General features: G+C 42.3%; 1 protein-coding gene and 2 pseudogenes across 2 annotated transcripts in view; 1 reads left to right on the top strand and 2 right to left on the bottom strand.

Moving 5' to 3' along the window:
• LOC112433074 (NACHT, LRR and PYD domains-containing protein 12-like) overlaps positions 1 to 21,396 on the bottom strand; it is a 168,770-nt pseudogene that overhangs the window by 127,255 nt on the left and 20,119 nt on the right. The window lies entirely within an intron of this gene.
• LOC143414175 (neuroligin-2-like) lies at positions 1,576 to 5,515 on the top strand (annotated as a pseudogene).
• Positions 12,049 to 13,385, bottom strand: LOC143414174 (stonustoxin subunit beta-like). The gene is made up of 2 exons (XM_076877935.1): positions 12,369 to 13,385; positions 12,049 to 12,058 (listed from the first exon to the last, which is right to left on the bottom strand). Exons 1-2 carry the CDS (start codon positions 12,956 to 12,958, stop codon positions 12,049 to 12,051), a joined length of 600 nt encoding a protein of 199 aa, XP_076734050.1. The 5' UTR covers positions 12,959 to 13,385.

Raw genomic sequence — 21,396 nt, 5'->3', positions numbered from 1 at the left:
AAAGATTCTGTAAAGATGAGATGAAAAATACTCAAAGGATAAATTTAATTGGTTTATTATTTAGATAAGTTGAAAAAAGTTAAACAAGCAAGTAAATGAAGAAACAAGGTAAAATGAAGTAATAATGAAAAAAGTTAAGCAAGTAAATGAAGAAACAAGGCAGAGGAGAGAAAAGCCCAACAATCCCCTCTGAGCAAGCAGTTGGCGACAGTGGGGAGGAAAAACTGCCTTTAAACGGGCAGGAACCTCCGGCAGAACCAGGCTCAGGAGGGGACAGTCAACGGCCGGGACTGGTTGGGGGGGTTAACAGAGGTGGAGCAAGACGAGGCTACATCAGGTGAGGAAGCAGTAGCGTCTCTCCTCCGGAACAAGTGGAACCATTTTTTCTTTTTTTTCATGCACTTTTCCACGAGCGCTTTTTTCTCCAGGATGAGATTTCTCAGCTCATCGATGGTTTCTGCGTTTTGTTCTTCAAGTTTCTCACATCTTTGTTCCACCTCTTCCAATGTTGCTTGTTGTTCTTCAAGCTTGTCTTTGAGTTGTTTGGATGTTGCCTCCTGTATCAGCTTGTCCTTGTGCATGTCTGCATTTCTCTGTTGGACCTCTTTGTGCTTGTCTTCTAACTGCTCGTTTCTTTTCTGGATTTCTTGGAGCGTGAGCTGCAGGTCTTCATGTATTTTGTCTTCTTGTTGTTTTTGCGCCTGCATTTGAGTGTTTTCACGCTTCAAGTTATTGAATTCCACCAAAATCCCCTTAACGAGCTCGGAGTTGTTTCTCGCTATCTGATCGATCCTTCTCTGCATCTGTGAGCAGCGTTTCTCCAGTTTGTCCTTTTCTTCTTCCACTTTAGTTGCTTTGTCCTCCAGCTGATTACAAAACTCTTGCAGTTTTAGATTTTTAGACTCAAAGTCCTGGACGATACGTTTTCCTTCTTTCAGTCTTTCCTGCTGTTGCTCTTTCTGTTGAAGAAGGTCTTTATTTTGGCGCAGTGTTTCATCCAGGCTTTCTTTCAGCATGCGGTATTTTTCCTGCATGCTCTTCAGTTCGTGCTGCATGTCTCGTTGCTTTTTGTCCTGCTCTTCCTTCTGTTGGAGGAATTCTTTCTTTTCTTCCACAGCTTCATGGAGCTGTCTTTGGAGGAGCCGATTTTTTCGGTCCATGTATTGGAGATCCCGTTGTATCTTATCAGTCATCGTTTTCTTGTCTTGGAGCTGGTTGGTCCTTTCTTTGAGTTCTGCACGCTTTTGCCTGTTTTCTTTAATGAGGTGCACAATCTGCTCTCGGCTCTGAGCAAACTTGATTCCCCAGCCCTCATTAATAATTTTTATGTCCGGCTGGCGCTGTTGTCTTTCTTCCAGCTCTTTATTTTGGGCTTCCATTCGTCTACATTTGTCCTCCAGTTGAAGTTTCTCTTCTTCAATTTGTTGCTTTTTTTTCTGGAGAAGGTAGTTTTCCTTCCTACTCTCCTCTAACGCCCTTTGGAAGGATGAGGAGCCATTTGGGGAAATTGGCCGGCCACGCCAGGAAGGAGAGGCGGCGTAATCTTTTTGAATTGGTTGTTTTTTTCTTGGAAACATGTTGGAGTTTCTATACGATGACTTTGAAGAGCTTGTGGTGAACGTTTTGTAGGCTGCAAACACAGATGCTGCTGAAACGAACTAAAACTTGCTGTTTCTCACCCCTACTTAAGGAAAAACATCAAAGGACTTAAGATTCTTAAGATCTATGACATCATCACTCCCTAAGCCAATGAGATTGTCACAAGACATTTTGGAATGGGGTTTTTTTTTTTAAACTGTTTTCAAACTTAACGTAAAATTTCAGTGTTTCCTGGTTGTGGACTATTGGTTAGTCCAGCCGATTAAGAAATTAATTGTCACAAACATCACTAATATTATATAACAGACGACAGAAAACAAGACAGTTTTTTTTCTACGCAATAGCGGTATAATAAAAGTTTTTTTAAATTATCCTACTTTTTAGAAAAGAGAACATTTATTGAAGATTATGTATTTAATTAAAAAACTCTGTTCATCTAAAGCAGGGGTCAGCAACCTTTAAGACCCAAAGAGCCAAAGAGCCATAATTGGCCTATCTGGGGTTGAAAGGCTCGATAAATGCACGGCGTTTCGCCGGGTACACCGGCTTCCGCGAGTGTGACGCTTATTTTGAGCGATGAAAAAATAAGAAAATATAATTTTATTTGTATATTGCAAAATCACAATAATCTTCCAATTTAGAACTACAAGTTAAAAAAAGAACTAACATAAATAAAATACACTTCAGCTAATTTATTTTCACAAACCACGCGGAGCCGCACTATAAGGACTAAAGAGCCGCAGGTTGCCGACCCCTGATCTAAAGGGTTTAACAAAAAGGGGGAGCTTCCTGCTGGAAATTGAAATGTCCCCATGTCCCCACTGGGCGATCGTGGCTCAAGAGTTAGGAGTTCGCCTTGTAATCGAGCCCCGGCTTGGACAGTCTCGGTCGTTGTGTCCTTGGGCAAGACACTTCACCCGGCAAGACACTTCACCCGTTGCCTGCTGGTGGTGGTCAGAGGGCCTGGTGGCGCCCCAGGGTGGCTGTAGCTACATCACCAGTGTGTGAATGTGTGCGTGAATGGGTGGATGACTGAGCGTGGGTGCTTAACTAGTTAAAAAAACAAACAAACATCTGTCTCTTATTTTTTATGTCACACAGGAAAGAAGCTTCAATGTCTGATGAGAAGACATTAATTTGTTGGTGTTTGTGGTGTTTGGTGCAGTTTTCTTGTTTTCTGGCTTGTTGTTTATTTACAGTGGAGATGAAGATCTCTAACAAGTTGATTTGTTCACATTTGCGCATTTTTAAGAGGAATGTGTTTTTTGAGTTTGTACACTATATGCATGTAAGGCAACCGTTTCCTTTTTCTGTATTTTTGTGTGCTGCTCTTTTAACAAAAGGGGAACAAAAGACATTTAAATCGACCTCAGATGATTTGTTTAAATTTTTACAAGGTCTTACTGAGGTGATGCAAAGTGAAACATGCTTCTTTTTTGGTAATGTGCTGGAAAAGCTTGAAAATTGACCTTGAATGTGCTTAAAAAGTGCTTGAATTTGACCCTAAAAATGTGTATGAACCCTGCATATATTACAGTATTTACAGTTTATAGTAGGAATTTCATGGCAACAGCTAATCTTTATTTTGTTTACTGGGAAATGAAATGCTGCCAATTCACAAAGCTGTGCTTCAGCTGCACTTCCTGTTGTAGACTTGTGATGCACACAGGCTCTGTTCCAGCACTCAGCATGTTCTTCCTTATTTGCTCCACCAGGGGGAGCTCCTAAACTATGACATCTTGATAGGAGTGAACCAGGGAGAGGGGCTGAAGTTTGTGGACGACAGTGAGGACAACGACGGCATCTCAGCTGCGGCGTTCGACTACACCATCTCCAACTTTGTTGACAACCTCTACGGCTACCCAGAGGGTGAGGACGCCACCTCTGTACACTGCCACTTTTTCAGTTATTCCATTTTACAGCCTCCTCTCACTTAACTGCATTTTGCAGCATCATCAGGTTTTGTCTCATTAGGAGCCGCGTTTGTTGATTTGTTCGTTTTTTTCTGTTTGCTGTATTCATTAAAATAAACGGATAATCGTCAAAATGACAAATGTGGACAATTATCAAAGCTTACATTACAATTCTGACAGCTTGAGTTCACATGAATTTTCAAAAGAATATAAAAAGCTGTGAAAGTGCTTTAAGCGTTTAAAACATGCGAGTAAAGAATGGAATCAGTAACATGTGAGCCCAGTGAAGTGCATCAAACAAGACAAGCGTGCTAAAGAGAGCCACTCATCCACATCACGGCGTGTCTGCGCCTTAACCTTTGAGGCTCTGTGGGCAGTAATGCTATCATCCCCCAGGTAGTGGGCTCCCAATCTCAGTGTCGGTGTTTCTGACAGATCGGCCTGCGAACCCCTCACAGCCGGACCACAGTCACAGTACAGACATGTTTGGATAATGCAGTCATGCTTCCTCTCTGCTGCCTGTCACTCCTTCTGTTATCAGAAAGACTTTTTTTTCCTCTCTAGATTTCTCACTTGCTTCCTGTTTACGGACCACCAGTGGGTGGCACCAGCTGTGGCCACTGCCAAACTCCATGCTGAGTTTCAGTCCCCAGTTTACTTTTACACGTTCTACCACCACTGCCACACCGAGACGCGGCCCAAGTGGGCCGACGCCGCGCACGGAGACGAGATACCTTACGTGTTCGGCGTACCGATGATCGGTGCCACGGACCTGCTCCCGTGCAACTTCTCCAAGAACGATGTGATGCTGAGCGCTGTGGTCATGACTTACTGGACTAACTTCGCAAAGACTGGGTAGGCCTCATGTCACAGTAGTGTAAACTGTACACGTTACTGTATGTTCTCTGACAGCCTTCTAGTCATGTTGAATACTTGAATCTAGGTTGCTAGTTTAATTCCCGTGTGGCTTTGAAGAATTGAACATACTGGTTCACCAAAAGCATCCAGATCCCAGAGCAGCCGGTTGGTCTTAGATAGTTTAAAGGTTGCACAGAGAATGGGCCTCCTGTCTGTATTCAGTGTATTGATGCCACATGTTACTTATAATGGAGACTGAATATAACTTTGAACTGAAACGTTTAACCTTTATGCTCCACCAGGGACCCCAACCTGCCCGTCCCTCAGGACACCAAGTTCATTCATACCAAGCCCAACCGCTTCGAGGAGGTCATCTGGACCAAGTTCAACTGGAAGGACAAGCAGTACCTTCACATCGGTTTGAAACCTTGTGTCAGAGACAACTACAGAGCTAACAAAGTGGCCTTTTGGCTGGAATTAGTCCCTCATCTTCACAGCCTGCACGACGTGCTCTTTCCCACCACTACGCGCTCCCCCGCAGGCCGTGACCCCGGCACCATGAGGCCCAGAAACAACGTTCCTCGAACCACTCGTCATCCTTACCCTACCTTCCCATCAGATCCTGAGCCCGAGGGCTCAGAGCGCCCGCCCCAGGACCTCTTTCCCAGACACACCCACGACTACTCCACCGAACTGAGCGTGACAGTTGCAGTTGGAGCGTCGCTCTTCTTCCTCAACATCCTGGCCTTCGCCGCCCTTTACTACAAGCGTGACAAGCGGCACGAGATGCGCCGGCACCGGCTGTCCCCTCAGCGGGGCGGCCCCGCCAACGACCTGGCTCACAGCCAGGAGGAGGAGATCATGTCCCTGCAGATGAAGGACTGGGAGCACGACGCTCACCACGACATGGAGCCCCTGCGACCCCACGACATCCTGCGGCCCGCCTGCCCTCCCGACTACACCCTGGCGCTGCGCCGCGCCCCCGACGCCATACACCATCACCGTGATCCCCAGCACCATCACCAGCATGCAGCCTCTTCACGCCTTCAACACATTCCCCTCCACCGGCCACAACAACACCCTGCCCCACCCCCACTCCACCACCAGGGTATAGTAGGGACAGGCCCGACACAGCGCCACCTAGGGACCAGCAACACTGGCTCTGCTACCGCTCTGGAAGGGAGGCCTCTAGACGTGGGCCTTCGTTCTGTCCTCTTATTCTCTTCTTTCTCCAAAAGCAACTACACCTGCTGCGTCATGTGCTGTGAAACTTGGCAGCTCCCTCCACTGGTGGCATGTGGAGGTGCAACTGAAGTGTCCAGCAGCAGATGAGCAGTTTGGGGTGGGTGACTCAGATCTTTCAAAGATACTGTTTTCAAAGACGGTCTGCTGTTTCCAGGCTCAAGACCTCCAACATTTGTCAAAGGGACGAATGCTCTCTCGCTCCTCGCTGTTTTCTCTTTTTTACGTTGGCGTCATCTCTTTTTCCATCTCCTGTGTGTTATGTGCACATTATGCTTCTCTTTTCTACATCCGTGTTTTATTACTGCTCTCTTCCTCTCATTTGACACGCCTCCCTCCTGCTCTTCTCTAAAAATTCCCGATCTGCTGAGCAGTTTGGAGGGGGAGGCGTACACTAAACATATAACTATGAAAACACTGATATCTTTCATTCGACCAGCATTTTTAGGTGCCAAGTAAGTACTGCTGTGTTTCATTTCTCATCGAGGGAGAAGAAAAACCAAAGAAAAATAGAGTTTCGCTATTTACCGTCAACTAACAGAGTTCTGTCATGTTCTCATGACAAAGTGCCAAACTGGCCTCAGTCGTGATTTTCTTTCTTCCATCTTCTCTCTTTTTGTTGTTTTGTTTGAAGCATTTGTTTAATTGTTGTTTTTTATTGTGTGGAAAGAATTTTTCTGAAAATATAGATATAGAGAAATGATATTATATATAGTTCTATATAAAATGTGTACAAAGGAGAAAGTATATAAAAGGGTTTTCTCAGTGGGGGATCTATGCATGAATTATTTTTAAAGACGCGGGGAAAAGGACACTGTACCTGTCGATGCACGTTTCCCAAAATCTAAACGAGTCATATCGCTCCATGTTTGCTACTTTTGGTTTTTGGTTTTCTCCCGCAGAGTAAGAGCATCGCAGGAGCATCGCAGGAGCATCGCAGGAGCATCGCAGGAGCATCGCAGGAGCTCCTGAAGTCAAACGACGCCTCCCAGCACTCATTTATTAAAACGGAGTCGATGCCAAAAGTCTTAAACGTTAGAATCAAAGCAACAGCTGTGAACTCAGTCATGGTGTCATGTGCAGCCTCCATCTTACTGTCACTACTTTTTCATTTTAGGGTACGTGAGGTAAAGCGTCCGTCGATGTAGCTTGATTGTACAAAATTATTTTTCTACGTTATTAACAAAACAGAGCAGAGACTGATGCTGCTCCTGTCTGACCCCCTTATGTCTGCCACATGTGTATTCTGACTTCATATCATCACTGCTCCCTCCCTCCTCCTCTCTCCATCCTACACCGCCTTTGTTATTTAACACCGACCCCCCCCCCAAACTGATAATCAGACAAATTCCCAAACAGCTGACTTCACTGTGTCGACACCGTTCCTGACTATTTCTGACCTCAGCTCAGCTCTGCTATTATCCTCACATTAAGGGTTCGTTCACCTGCCTGCAGATGATCTGTGAGCTCGTCGGTTGTAAATTAAACTCTAAGCACACTGAGGGTAACCGGGAGGCGTTCAGGGCCTGCAGTGCAGAGCTGCAACATGAAAAAAAGGGATGGGGGCTCAGATCTCCTGAACAGGGTGGAAACAACACGGTGGGTTTGTGCTGTTTGTGATTCCTGCTCCGTCACTCTGGTGGAGACCACTGCAGCTCAGCAGCGCTCCCTGCTGACCCTCTGATGAAGATGTCAACAGTATGTAAACTGAGCTGATGTGCTGCTGTTTGAGCCCACGTGGTAGCGTACGTCCAGTATGGGAGAACTTAGTCACCGGTGCTGTCTTTGCTTGTGCTCTAGCTTTAGCCTGTTTGATTGTTTGTTTTCTATTTTATTACTGCCTAAAAGGGGAGGTGGGGGAAACACATGCCTGACTTCTCCTGTCAGAGGTTTTGTAAGCTCAGTGGAAGGGAAACGTGCACAATGTAAATCATAAAACAACTGAGTGGGGCTGTGCTGCAGGTGGATCAGTGCTGTGGACAGTAGCTGTGGAAAAGAGACTGGACAAAGACTCTCAGCCTTAAATACAGGACAGAGGATGATCCGATCATCTTTCAGCTAACAGTGTCGAGCAGAAGGACGGCCGGCTGATGCGTCCGTACGAACCCTTTTGTACTCACTCCTGTGTATAAGGAGGTGGCGAGGGGTTGTGTAGTTAACCTCAGTGATAGGTTTGTAGCATAAACCTATTCGTTGGAACGTTAAGGACAATTTAATTACATAGCAAAGCAAGACACGAGTAGGCAAAGTTCTTCATGTTTCCCGTGCACGGGAGAGAACCGGACAAACGCCGTTCCTTCGCTTCACCCCAGTTGCTCTCGTCCGCTCCCCCGTAACACTGCTCTTTTATTGAGGTTACATGAATATACATATGACGTTCATTAACATATGACGTCTACATACAAACAAAGAGTACCTTGCCTGTGCGTGCGTGTGTGTGTGTGTGTGTGTGCGTGTGTGTGTGTGTGTGTGTGTGTGTGTGTGTGTGTGTGGTGGGGGGGGGGGGGGGGGGGGGGGTCAGAGTGTGACCCCATAAAGACTTCCCTAAACCTGCTGGTCTGGAAGTCCAGCAGTTCATCTAAACAAAAGGCACTTAGCCTAAATCAGATATAGATACATTTATCCTAAATGAACAGAGGGAGTGACTTTAAGTCTGATTTCAGACTATGTCAGTATTAGTTAAGCCAAGAGTCGGGCAAAAGCTTTATGACCCGGAAAGTTCTAATTCCCACAACATATTGTTGGATTAGTAAGCAAAACTTTTCTGTGATGAAGATTTTTGGGGTCGTTGTTTTAGTGATGGGTTCATTCTGTCAGTTAGCTTTGGCTTGTTTTCTTATTTCAATAGAGGGAGTTTTACTAAACATGGACATGTCGAGGAGCGGCTCATTATTTCTGTAACAGTGCACTTAGAGAAAACTGTCAGGTGTCGCCCCCTTTGGTGATGATGTTTTGTGCTCTGATGAGCTAATAATCAGCTCTCTTTTCCTCCTTCTTTGTTCTAAGCAGGCCTGCAAGATTGAATTAACAGCGCTGTAAAACATTGTTGTGAGAGCAAATATAAGGTGAGCTTTTCCAGATTACAATGGGCTGAGGAAAAGGTCACCTGTGGGAACCTGCGAGTTCCTGTCTAAAAGGATTGCAGCGAGTCAATCCAGTCCAAGATCATAAAGAACTCTTTTTCTAAAAACAAAAGAAACAACAAATAAATGAGCTCATATTGATGAGGGTGGAGACTCTGATGCTTTGTGCGTGAGGCTCCACTATCAGCAAGATCTAGTGTGAATGTGTGTGCATGATGTGTGTGACTGGACTGTGACTGGACTGACCATGTGGACTAAAGTGTTGACTGACTTGACACTGAGACAAAGACTGGACCAACGTTAGGATGAGTAGATGCTGACAAACAATTCACGACGCCGGTAAGAAAAGGGTGGATGCTTTGCTTTGCTTTTGGCAGGAGCACAAGAGAGAGAGAGGGAGACCGAAAGGTATCGATTTGTCACATGGCATCGGTTTGTCACATGGCATCGATTTGTCACATGGCATCGGTTTGTCACATGGCATCGGTCTGTTAGGTTTTGGGATGAGAACGTGTTGGATGGTTACCTGTCTTGGTCTGGTGGAGGTCTCTTCCCATAAGAAGACTGATGACTTTTTCATTAACACTGAAGTGTTTCTTTCTTCTCTCTCCCCTCAGATGACTTCACACTATAACCAAGGACACCTCATAGGGGATCATCTGATTGTGGCTTCTCTAATAATCTTTCTAATAGTAATATTGTTCACTGTTATGTTACAGAGTGAAGTGAGATTAGTGCTGTAAAACTTCCACAACACTGAACAGATGCCACCACAGATATGTTGAAATCTCAGTCAAAACTAGCAAAAACAAATGAAATCCATGAATCAGAAATGCTGATTGTTGAACAGATAATTCAGTCTGTGCATGAGGAGGATCCACTTTAGACTAAACTACATACAGAAACACAGGAACCAGGGCACAGTGTAAATCCAGGACCTCTGTGTGCAACAGCTGACCTGTATGAACACAAAACACTGATTGAAGTCCACGTTGATGCTTTCTGTCTGTTTAACTTTTACATTTGAAGCAACACATTTTACTTCAAACACACAGATCAGGTAGAAAACTGTGGATTAGAAAACAAATTCATCAAGAAGGTCCTGAAGCAAGAAGTTCATCATTGCATAGAGTAAGAAAAAGGACATGAATCATCCCACGGGTCTGTGCAGTCGTTATGTTATCATCACCTAAATCATGTCTGCATACTGTGTGTGTGTGTGTGTGTGTGTGTGTGTGTGTGTGTGTGTGTGTGTGTGTGTGTGTGTGTGTTGCTTTTTTAAATCTTCTACTTAGAGTTCAAACTTGGATAGTGATAAAAACATTGCACTGCTTCATTTAATATCTAATTGAACACATCTGTGATTGAATTTGAATCTTAAATGTTTTGATTTCAAAGATGTGGTTCTGATATGAAGGAACAGGAAGTAAATTGTTGCCATGGATACAGTGAGACAGACGCCTCAGACCCTTATTTTTTATTTCTTTGACTTTTTATTTTATTGATTCATTTCTTTATTTTTACATTTTAAAAAGTGTATTTGTCTGAATGAACTAATCCCCATTTCCCATGCTTTGTATCACTGGTCATACTGGGAACAGCCATAGAAAATGTTTGTAAAGAAGAAATCTTAAACATGAGCAGATTCTCAGGCGATTTCTGTTTCCTAACCATTGTTTCAGTAACACGTCCCATCACTACATGTGTGTTAAAGATTTCTTTGGGATCAAAATCATCCACTGACAGTTATCAGTACAAACAGGATGCAAAAATCCAAAGTTCAGACTTCAGAGTTACTAAAACAGAGATCTGAGGAAAACTGGTTCTTCACACGACGTTTCATGTGTGAACAGTAGAGGTGGTTTCATTTTCACATGTAGGTGTTGCAGTGAGGATTGCAGGGAGACATTTGCTGAATAGCTGCAGCTCTGCTCCTGTAGACTGCCTCTGAATGTGTGTGTGGTGATAAAGTCACTTTAATTAAATGTCACCTGTCAGGGAAAACTTTGTGTTGACTGAAGAAAGTTCACTTCTCTTTCATTGCAGCTCCACTCTTATTTTTGATGCACTCATTTGTTTCATAAATGATTTCAATGATTTTGCCACAGCTCTGCATTGTCAGGTCGGAGCATGTGTGCTTTTGATGAAATGCTGATATGATGACGCTTGATTGGGGAAAGATTTCCACAGGTGGTGTTGTTGGTCTCCTTCTTCCAGTTTTCTTGTTGCTGCCTCTCTCCTCGCCTCAGTTGCTGCAGCTGTATCATGTATGTTGTTATGTTACATACAAAGAGGAATTTGTGACATTAAAGAGTAAAGATTCTTCTAATTGTTTTCATCTCATCTCCTACTGCTTTAGTCTGCGTGGACAATATATGAGTAAATCATTACCAAGCCAGATTATATTTGGAATATTTCAAACAGAGGACATTACAGTGAAATCTGCTTTCAATGTGACATTTACTTTGATCCTTTAAGACACAGTTTATACATCAGACAAGCTGTTTGCAGAGCGATTAAATGTTTGATATTGTTGTTAAAGTTGTACAGATGAGCGTTAATCACCAACAGCTTCATTCATGTGGATGAACTGGACGGTTCCAGGGAAACTATCAGGATCACACGCCTCCAGTGGTCACTGTGAGTAACTACAACTCTGCACATACAATAATTAAGATGAAGAAATGTTTTTATTGTAGAAAGATGAACCAAATGTAGTTTGACTCTCTGACAAACGATGGCAAGATAAAAGTAGTTTGTTAAAAAAGACACAAAAATGGTAACAATGCAAACAACAGCATATCCTGATATGAGGCTCACAGATCAGGATCAGTACAATACGTAGCAACCGACATTGATGTTGCCATGGTGACCGCTGCTATATATAGTGTTTCTGTTACCTCACTTGTCTTAAACATCAACGCTGGCTGTTTTTCATTTTACTAATGAGTCCACTCTCTTCCCTCACTTTCGTCTCTTCCTCGTGTTTGAGCTCCTCTCAGAGAGGATTTAAGAAAGAGCTTTGATGATGGCTGTAGCTCAGGAGACAGAGCAAGGCATCTAATGATCAGAAGGTTGGTGGTTCAATCCCTGACTGCTCCAGCTGGCACGCAAAGTGTCCTTGAGCAAGACACTAACCCTCTCCGATGCATCCATCAGAGTATGAACGTGTTAAACAAGAATCAGTCCATTCACCATGGAAATATCAAAGTAGAAAGTGATGGCAGTTATGATTGGCTGCACAGCTGGATCACATGACCAGGTGAGTGGTACAAATAACAGGAAGCTTCTCTTGTGGCTTTAATAATCATTTGAATTGATAACTTGTGATTTACAGACTGTTCTTTATCTTTTCATTGTCGTCTGAAACACAGAAAAATATCAATGTTGGAAAATATGACATTTATATCTAGTTTCTACAGGATGGTTTAATTCTCCAAAGGCCACCACAGACATGACAAAGTTATTTCATCATTATAATGCACAAAAACAAAAAGCAGGATGAGCCCTGCTGCTCACCAAACTTGTGTTGAATAATAATTTGTGAATCATTTAGTTTAAAACATCAACTGACTGAATCCATGAATCTCATCATGTGTTTCTGAGTGAAGACATGTACAGACTGAACTGTTTCTCTAACAGGTAAGACTAACTACAAAGAGTCAATTCATACCTAAGTGTGCCAAAAAAGTCTGAAATACCCTTCATGAAACCAGTCGATGGATCCCAGAACCCAAATCCAGGATAAAGAGGTTCAGTGAATGTGGTGTGGAAGGTGTGGAGGTGGATCAGAGAGTCAGAGGAGACTCTGTAGAAGGACAGAGTGCCAGCAGGACAGTCCACACACACTGCTACTCTGTTAGAGACAGAGGAGGAGGAGGAGGAGGAGGAGGAGATGGGTGTTTCTCTGTTATTGTGCCACACAGAGGAATAATGATCAGAGCAGCAAAGACTCCAGGACTGATCATTTCCACCAAACACACACTCATCACTCCTTCCTTTCCTTTTGATTCCTCTGTAACTCACTGATATCCGAGCCCTCCTCGTCCACTCGACCTCCCAGTAACAGCGACCAGTCAGACCATCTCTACACAGCAGCTGTTCACAAACATCAAATCTGTCTGGATGATCAGGATGTGACTGAAGCTCCTCCACATGTGTCACCTTCCTGTTGTTGTCAGACAGTTGGAGCTTTGTGTTCACTGTGTTTGTGTCGATTGTGAGTTGACAGGAATCTAAGTTCAAAATACTTATTAAATACATACATCATTGATTTAATGCCAAATAATTTCATTTCCAACATTTACAATAAATTAATTAAAAATTTAATGATTTTTAAATAAATGTAATTAATCAATTAATAACACATTTAATTAATTATTTAAGAATCTATTTATTTAATTCATTTGGGCCCTTCTAGCCCTGCAGCTGTGCATGTGCTCACATATCCACTGGTATGTGTCCTACAGGTATTCTCACAGCAGTGCTGCTGAACATTAAATGACCAGCAGATGTCAGTTCTTCATAATAAGCAGTTAAACTTTGTGTGATCTGCCTTTGGGTGAAGCAACAAAGCCGGAAAAATTGGACACATTCACAGAGCTTTACCACACCATCACTAGACAACAATGGAATTATTTTAACTAAAAACAAATAATCAGAAAGTCTTCTGCCTGGTCTCGTACCTCTGTGTTTCTGTAACATGAATAACGAGCTGAAATTCTCCTCACGACACCACCGATCAGCTCGAAGGGCCCTCGAGTTTACCTGCATGCATCCTGTTCACCTGTCAGCTGTTTAACACCTGCTGCTTATTCAGCAAACACGCCCACATTACCTGGTGACAGTCACAGTTTAATGCGGGCCGCTGTTTGTCAATATAAAATAGTTTAGTTCCAATATTGTGCACATAATTTGCAAATGCACCATATTTTACAGACCATGAGGCTCACTGGATTATAAGGCGCATTAAGCGAAACAAAAATGTCGCATGAGTCAAACTTTACTCAGCTCATTCTTCTTGCTTCCTCCACTTCCGTACCATTGATTCATTCATGTTTAATTCTCTCACAGCTGCTTTATTCCCATGTTGGGAAGGGCGATGGACACTAAGATAACTACAGAATACTTTATAAGTGAACCTGATGCTTTAATCAGGATTTGGGCTATTTGCATTTAAATTAAATCAGTAATATAGTTCTGCCACTTATCTGCTCTAATGACTGGAAATCTGATATCCAGTCACCAGCACAGCTCACTCACTTACAGTCACTGACTTCACTGTTTTTGCTCCTGAGCAAATCAGTTTGTTTTAGATTAAAGTTGTTTCATAACTGCATCATTTTACTGAAGTTTAATGTGTCAGCGGAGCACATGTGGAACTGAACCATTCGCTTGTCTTAATTATCTGATGTTTATATGTGTTACACTTTTTTAATCTTTAATTTTAAATTGAAACTAACATTTAAAAACATTTGGTACAATGTGGAAAGAGGAAGAGTATTTCCAGCAGGAGCAGAAACGTCTGACTCAGCATGACGATGCTGTTGGTGGATACTGAAGAGCTCAGCCTGTCAAGACAGGATTAGGTTATCGTTTTTAAACATGTTTATTCAATTATATTCTGAGGCCAGTTATCTGTTATAATCTTTGGAAGTCTATTAAAATAAAAATAAAATCAGATGTGTGGTCTTTTGGTTGTTTTTGTTTTGTTCAATAAGCAGATGTTGGTGTTTCAGCAATGCAGTAACTTAAGTTTAAAAGGCTTGTTAGAACCTATGAAACACATCATACAGACTTGTGGACATTAGAAGACGACTAATAATCATCATGAATAAGACTAAAGGCAGGAAGGTGTCCTTTATAACTAATAATATTAATAACTAATAATATTAATATCATAGTCTGTCTGCAGCTGAGACAATACAAACTCAAACTGTGGGGAGAAGATTATATCACTTCAGTTTAAATTGACCTTAAGCGCCACATTTTCACAGACTTCTTTATTTACAGCATTTTTTACGTGCTGTATAGATTATACAGTTGGGTCCATAAATATCTGGACAGAGAGAACTTAGTTTCTGATTTTGGTTCTGTACATACACTAAAATCAATTTTAAATGCAACAACTCAGATGTGTTTGAAGTGCAGACTTTCAGCTTTAATTCAGGGGGTTGAACAAAGAGATGCAGAAAAATGTGAGGAACTAAAGCATGTTTAACACAATCCCTTCATTTCAGGGGAAATGTAGAGGAAAAATTAGAAAAATTAAATAACTTAATTAAATTAATTAAATCATAAGATTGTCAGCTGGTAACCAGCTTCATGCGACCGCTTATCCTGGTCCCAGTGTTAGGGTCAGTGAATCCAGTTAACAGAAAGATATCCTGGATATACTCGACTGACTTTTTAGACTCAAGATTAATAATCATTATAAAAATTATAGTCTAACATCCAGAAATCTGCACGATGTGTTTCATTATGTCTAACAAGCCTTGTACAGTTAAAGCTAACAGTTACTACATGCATCAGTACATTTCTATATTTTTATATCTATAAAATAAATCTGACACTTGCCAGACTTTATCAAAGCTGTGAGCGTCACAGCAGAGGCCTTTGTGTCAAAGTAGCTGAGGATCAAACAGAAAAACATGAAGGTTTTCCTGGCCTGGGATTTTATACAAATATTCTGCAGTACATCAAAAACAAAAGAAAACCATTAATGAACATATGAACATTACCTGATGCTGCTGACGTGAAGCAGAGCAAAGTTACAGAGGTTTGATTACAGACACAGCTGAGCATTTTGCAATTTTGCATCATTTTAAAAAGTTTAAATTTGTTCAGTATTGAACGGCAGAAACGAGGCTTTGTTTTCAGAAGTAAGTAAAAGAAAAAAAAACAGCGGCCGACAGGCTGTAAGAACGGTAGACTTGTGCATAACAAGCAAGCGAATAATGCAGAAAACAGATTTTTAGACGGGAAACTGTTCTTGAAGTACAGAGAGAGAGAGAGAGAGAGAGAGAGAGAGAGAGCTGTGCATGAAGTGTGATTTTATCCTGGTGGCAGCAAAACAATCAGAGGGAATTCATGACGATGTTTATGTGAAGCGTAGTTTGGAGCTTCTTTTGCTGCTGGTTTACTCAATAATGTTTGGAGAGACATCAAACCTGCAGCTTCAGAATCAGCTCAAAAAGGGCGTAAACACAAAGCGCGGAGCCGCCGAAACATCAGAATCAGCGAGCTGTCGGCTTTCAGCTCGTGTCCGTGCAGTCAGGTGAGAAAGTCACATCTCACTGATTCTGATGCGTCGGCGGCTCCGCGCTTTGTGTTTACGTCTTTGTGCAGAATCCGTGTTCCTGCTCTCATTTACTGTTTTAGCTGTTTGGTGGTTGTTGAAATTTTGGGAGGTTTAACCTGAGATTCTGGCGTTTTGGCCAAAATAAATTTATATTAAAAAATCGATTCAGGGTTTTAATGAATCGATATCACGTTATCCAAGCGAGAATCGATTTTAATCGATAAATCGATAATCAAAACCCACCCCTGATGCATATACACGGGTCACACTGCTTATTGAAACCCCCCAAAGATCAGATCTTAATCAGACAGGTTTTTGTTTTTTGTTTTCAAAGTTTAGACTTTGCTTCTATTGGACTTTTTATCAGTAACACGTGCTTACTTTTTGCAGGAACAGTTGAAACTAACATAAACAAATAACTCCAGAGCTGATAGTCAGCAGGGGGTTTACAAGTTGTGGCCGCGTTGTCGGCGGTATAAGCTCGACCACTTGCAAGGTGAGCTGGCAGACATCACTGAACTCATCAGAGATGATTAGGTTCATTTTGACAAAGTGAGCAGATATTTAACCTCCTAGGATCTGGCGTCCACATATGTGGACATCACATTTTGGGTTGTTTAGACCAAAATACTACATTTTGCTCTACAAGGGCCTGATATCCACTTACGAGGATGTTACACTGCCACTGTGCTATCAAAATTTTAGACAAATATCCTCATATGTGGCTCTCATTTTTCTCAGAAACAAAAAATGTGGTAATTCTTTGTTTTTACATTCATCAGGTCCCAATCAGCCCAAATATCAAAGAGAAACTAAAAATGAATGCCACGGAGGAGTTTGGGTCTTAGGAGGTTAAAGATTGTGCCACTACATTCTTGTCTAGAAGATATTAAAGTGTATTTGGTGACACACAAAAAAGGGTAAAGTTTAAGTATAGTTTGGGTCCACACATGTCCAAACCCTGGTGTGTAGGCCTACTTAGTTTTGAGGAATTGTCATGGGACTGGGGTCTGGGTGACCCAGGGCCTGTAAGAAGTTATGGACATGTGTGTTTTTGGTGCTGCTGTCTCCTGTTTCCATGTTTGTGTATCTAGGTGTGTGTGTGTGTCAGCCAGGAGCCTGGCCACACCTGCGGAGGAGAATTACTCACACCTGCAGCTGATCAAGCCTCGTCAGAGGAGCTACTTAGGAGTGTGGTGGAGCTCTCTCCGATGCTGGATCATTGCGTAACTTCACGTTAGTCTCTTGGCGAGTTAGTTAAGGTTAGTCTGCTGCATTGTGGCGTTGCTGACGGCTGCCTCTTTGTTATTCCCCAGGAGGAGTGTGGAGACGAGAGGGCAGCGAGCACGGGGTGCTCAGACACTGAGGAGCGGAGACAAAGAACACTAACACTGGCAAGAGGACATGTCAGAGTCGGGAACGCACTGGGGATTTATTGTTGTTTGGATTATTTAGCATCACTGTAAATAAACGCACTGACCTCATCAAAGAGTCCAGCATTTGGGTCGTCCTTCCCCTCATCATAGTCTGCCACGCAGGCCGTGACAGAAAAGCCCACTAAAAGAACGCCCACCAGACCAAAGCAATGGTTTTGACTTGATCAGCATTAACCCCGCCCCCTGACTTTGATGGGTGAAGCTGACAAATAAAATGTATTTATGAACAGCGATGCAGGGCCAGGAGTAGCAACGTGAATTAAATAAATACATCATTAAATAATTCATTAAATGTGTCAGTAAAATAATTAAAATAGAAAACAAACCAATAATTGATTAAATATGTAATTAACTAATTTGAATTGTATATAAACAAACAATGAAACATTTTAAATGAAATTAATGGATAATTCATTATTAATATATTTCTTTAATTGATTATGTACATTTTTAAATTAATTACTGAAATAATTAATTCATTAGTGATGTATTAATTTAATACAACCATAAAATACCATAAAATTGCTAATTTACTCAAAATCTATTTAAAACATCAATATTAAAGGTTAAATTATGATAATGAATACATGCAACTATAACTGATGACATAAAAATGAGGATTTCTTAAGCTGAAGCCAAAGTGCTGACTCATTTTTCATGTTACTCTCAAATGTTTTCCTTAATAACAAGAACATAATTACACTTTAGCCACAAGAGGGCAGCAGCATTAATATAAGTCACATGTATATAAAGGTACAGTGATTATATTACAGTGATTTTGACAAAAACAAAACAGTTGATGGCAGTGTGTTTTTCCATGACAGAATAATTACGCACACCCCACTTTGCAGTTATTTATTTGTAAAAAATGTTTGGAATCATGTCTGATTTCCGTTCCACTTTGTGTTGGTCTTTCACGTGGAATTCCAATAAAACTGATTCATGTTTGTGCTGTAATGTGACAAAATGTGGGAAAGTTCAAGGGGGCCGAATACTTTTGCAAGCCACTGTAAAGTTCACTATCAGTAACATCATAGCACCACCCAGCTGTATAGAAACTCCGTCATGCTAGCTAGTACACAGTATGAGTTATTGTAACTGACTGTAAAAAGTCAGCACAAGGAAAATAAACTCCACCTAAACTTGGTTTATATCTGACCCAGACAGACTGCAGGTCATAACTTCTTACCTGAAGTTCAGTTCACCTGACACTCGGACCGGCGGCCGCCTCGGGTCTCTCCTCCTCCTGCCTCCCCTTTCCCTCATCCACCTGCTGCCTCTGTGGAAGCTCCGCCATAGCCACCACCAAACAACTGACTTATTTTTACATATCGACCAGCATCCGGCCAATCCGCCATCTTTCATTGTTTATACCGTTACAAAAAAATAAAAAAACATCATCAGCCCATAAAAACGAAAAATCACCATCAGTATGCCCGATGGCCAGTCCAGCTATGGTCGTGCCATCAGTTAACCCTTCACGTGGCAGCTGTGACACGCGTGCCCAGGGTTGCCGACCCCTGCTCTAAAGCATCTGATTTGGATTCCTGAGATCAAATATATTTTCCTTTGGCTTTGTTTTCTTCCCATTTGTGGCTTTAATGTAGTGTTACATCCTGTTTGTTTGCTTCCATCTGTATACATGTCCAGATTCACTGTTATGTTTCTATTCTTACATTGCTGTGTGATCACTGTTCCCTCTGCTGACTGATGTGACCTTTTGTATCTCACACTGATACTTGTCATATTTGTATCTGCGCCTAAAAGATAAAAAGTTTTCCACGCTAAAACACAGCTCCACCTCCTGCAGTTCTCCCTCTGAACCACTAGATGTCTCTGTTATCTAAATGAAGACGTGCAGCACAGCAACCACAGCAGCGCTCAGATCACACGTGTCCTGTTATTATGTATAAAAGCATGAAACAGGTGAGACAGGTGGGATCAATATTAATGTTGTGGAAATATATGAAAAAGCAACAGAAGAGTGAAAACATTTCCTGTTTCTAGAAAGATCTTTCAGCTCACAGCTGCTCACAGACTGTATTTACAAGTGACAAACTGCAACTCTACAGTACATCTACAGTATATATCAAATATATTCTGTATTCAAATCTATTGAGTGATGTTTGAAAGTCTTTCCAGGTGAGTTTGATCCAGGAGGGTCTGAAGCCAGAGTCAGACAGAGACTGTGCAGAGACTGTAGAAGGACAGAGCAGCAGCAGAGCAGTCCAGATACACTGATGATCCTCTGTCAGATCCAGAGGGACACACAGGGATGATGCTGGACTCTACATTGTGTCTGACAGTGGAGCTGTTCTCAGAGCAGTTCACTCTGCAGCACTGACAGTCATCTGCACTTCTTCTCATTCCTCTGTCAGTCACTGCTGGATGAAGCTCTCCTCTCCACCTCCCAGTAACATGGCCCAGTCAGAGCGTCTCTACACACAAGCTGCTGCTGCTTCAACCTCTCTGGATCATCAGGACACAGCTCCTCCTCTCTCAGCACACACACCGTCCTGTTTACCATCATATCCTCCACCTGCAGAGAGAAGGAGGAAGAGCAGAGGAGATAAACGAGTGTTTCCAGAGACTCTTCATCAGCTGTCAGTCAGTGATGCAGCACATCCAGTATAAAGAGCAGCAGGGACTTCAGTGCTGGGACTGTACTAGGACTCATTGTTGCTTCACTTTTTCTAATCTTTGGATTTTTATTGAAGTTGATGAAAATGTTTTTCCCTCCTAGTTTGAGTTTGGACTTTCATTCATTAGAAGAACCTTGGTGTGTCCACTCTGAGCTCTGTAGGAACCCCAACAACAAGCCCAACAATCCAGATGGACGGTTCCAGCTGTTAACTGGAGGAATTCCATCCAAACATCTGCTCTCACTAAATTCTTCCTCACCTACAGACTGTGTTCTTCACTGCTTTAAACTTGGAAATGAATGCAGTCATTGGTCTGCGTGCGGCTTTGTTCAGAGAGCTGATTGGCTGTTGACAGTGTTTGATCTGAGCGTGTCAGCCGTTACTATGGTGACCATAAAGGTCAGAAACAGGAAGTGTTTGTGTCCAATCCTGAAGCCTGTCACCATTCTCCTCTCACAGCTTCACTGAGAAGCTGCAGCTTTACAGGAAACACTGGATCTTTGTTTCATACTGACTGTGTTTAGTACAATACTGCTGACAGCACCACCCACTCACTCCATCACTCTACTGACCTCAGAGTCTCCAGTCTGTAGTCTGGACTCTGCTGAAGATCAGACAGCTGCTTCACATCTGGATGCTTCAGGTTGTTTCCCCACAGGTCCAGCTCTCTCAGATGGGAGGGGTTGGACTTCAGTGCTGCTGCCAGATAATCACAGCTGATCTCTGACAAACCACAGTCCCTCAATCTGTATAAAGAATGAAAGATGTAAGTTTATTAGACAAAGTGTGAGCTTGAAATCATTCAGTGTTTCATCATCTGTTCAGAGCTGAAGAAGGTTCAGAATGTAGAAGTTTAGAAAATGGAAACTCCAAACAGCTGAAGCCAACAGGAAGCAGCTTCAAACAGGAAACTGTGCAGAGTTTCAGACTATATGTCCTCATGCAGCCAGTTGGATTTTGGAGATTTGAATCTCTGTTCTGTGACTAAGTCCTTGAATCATTTCTTCCAGTTGGTCCAACAAGACAGACTAAGTGTTGGACATGTGTTGTGGCTCCATTAGGGGAGCTTCTAAATGTGATGTGATGGCCCCTCTGGGTCTGTCAGGTCACAGCACTGAAGAGAGCTCAAACTGGGCACACAGTTGTTCCAGTCTGGACCAAAGACTCTATACTGGGACTGAGGGACTGCTTTGACTGCTCCCACTGGGACTTTTTAAAGGCTCATGTTCTCACTTAGATCATCGATTTCTACTTACATTTCTTTCTGGGAAAAATGGGGATTACTTTGGAAACAGGAAGTATTTTCCCCAATAAGCAGCCCTG

Source organism: Maylandia zebra, linkage group LG3 (assembly GCF_041146795.1).
Source record: "Maylandia zebra isolate NMK-2024a linkage group LG3, Mzebra_GT3a, whole genome shotgun sequence".
NCBI lineage: Eukaryota > Metazoa > Chordata > Actinopteri > Cichliformes > Cichlidae > Maylandia > Maylandia zebra.
This window is presented reverse-complemented; position numbering and strand designations above follow the sequence as displayed.

Bases quoted from the DNA above. Each gene is read 5' to 3' on its own strand.
- LOC143414174 (XM_076877935.1), bottom strand. From the start codon at position 12,958: ATGTATTTAATAAGTATTTTGAACTTAGATTCCTGTCAACTCACAATC.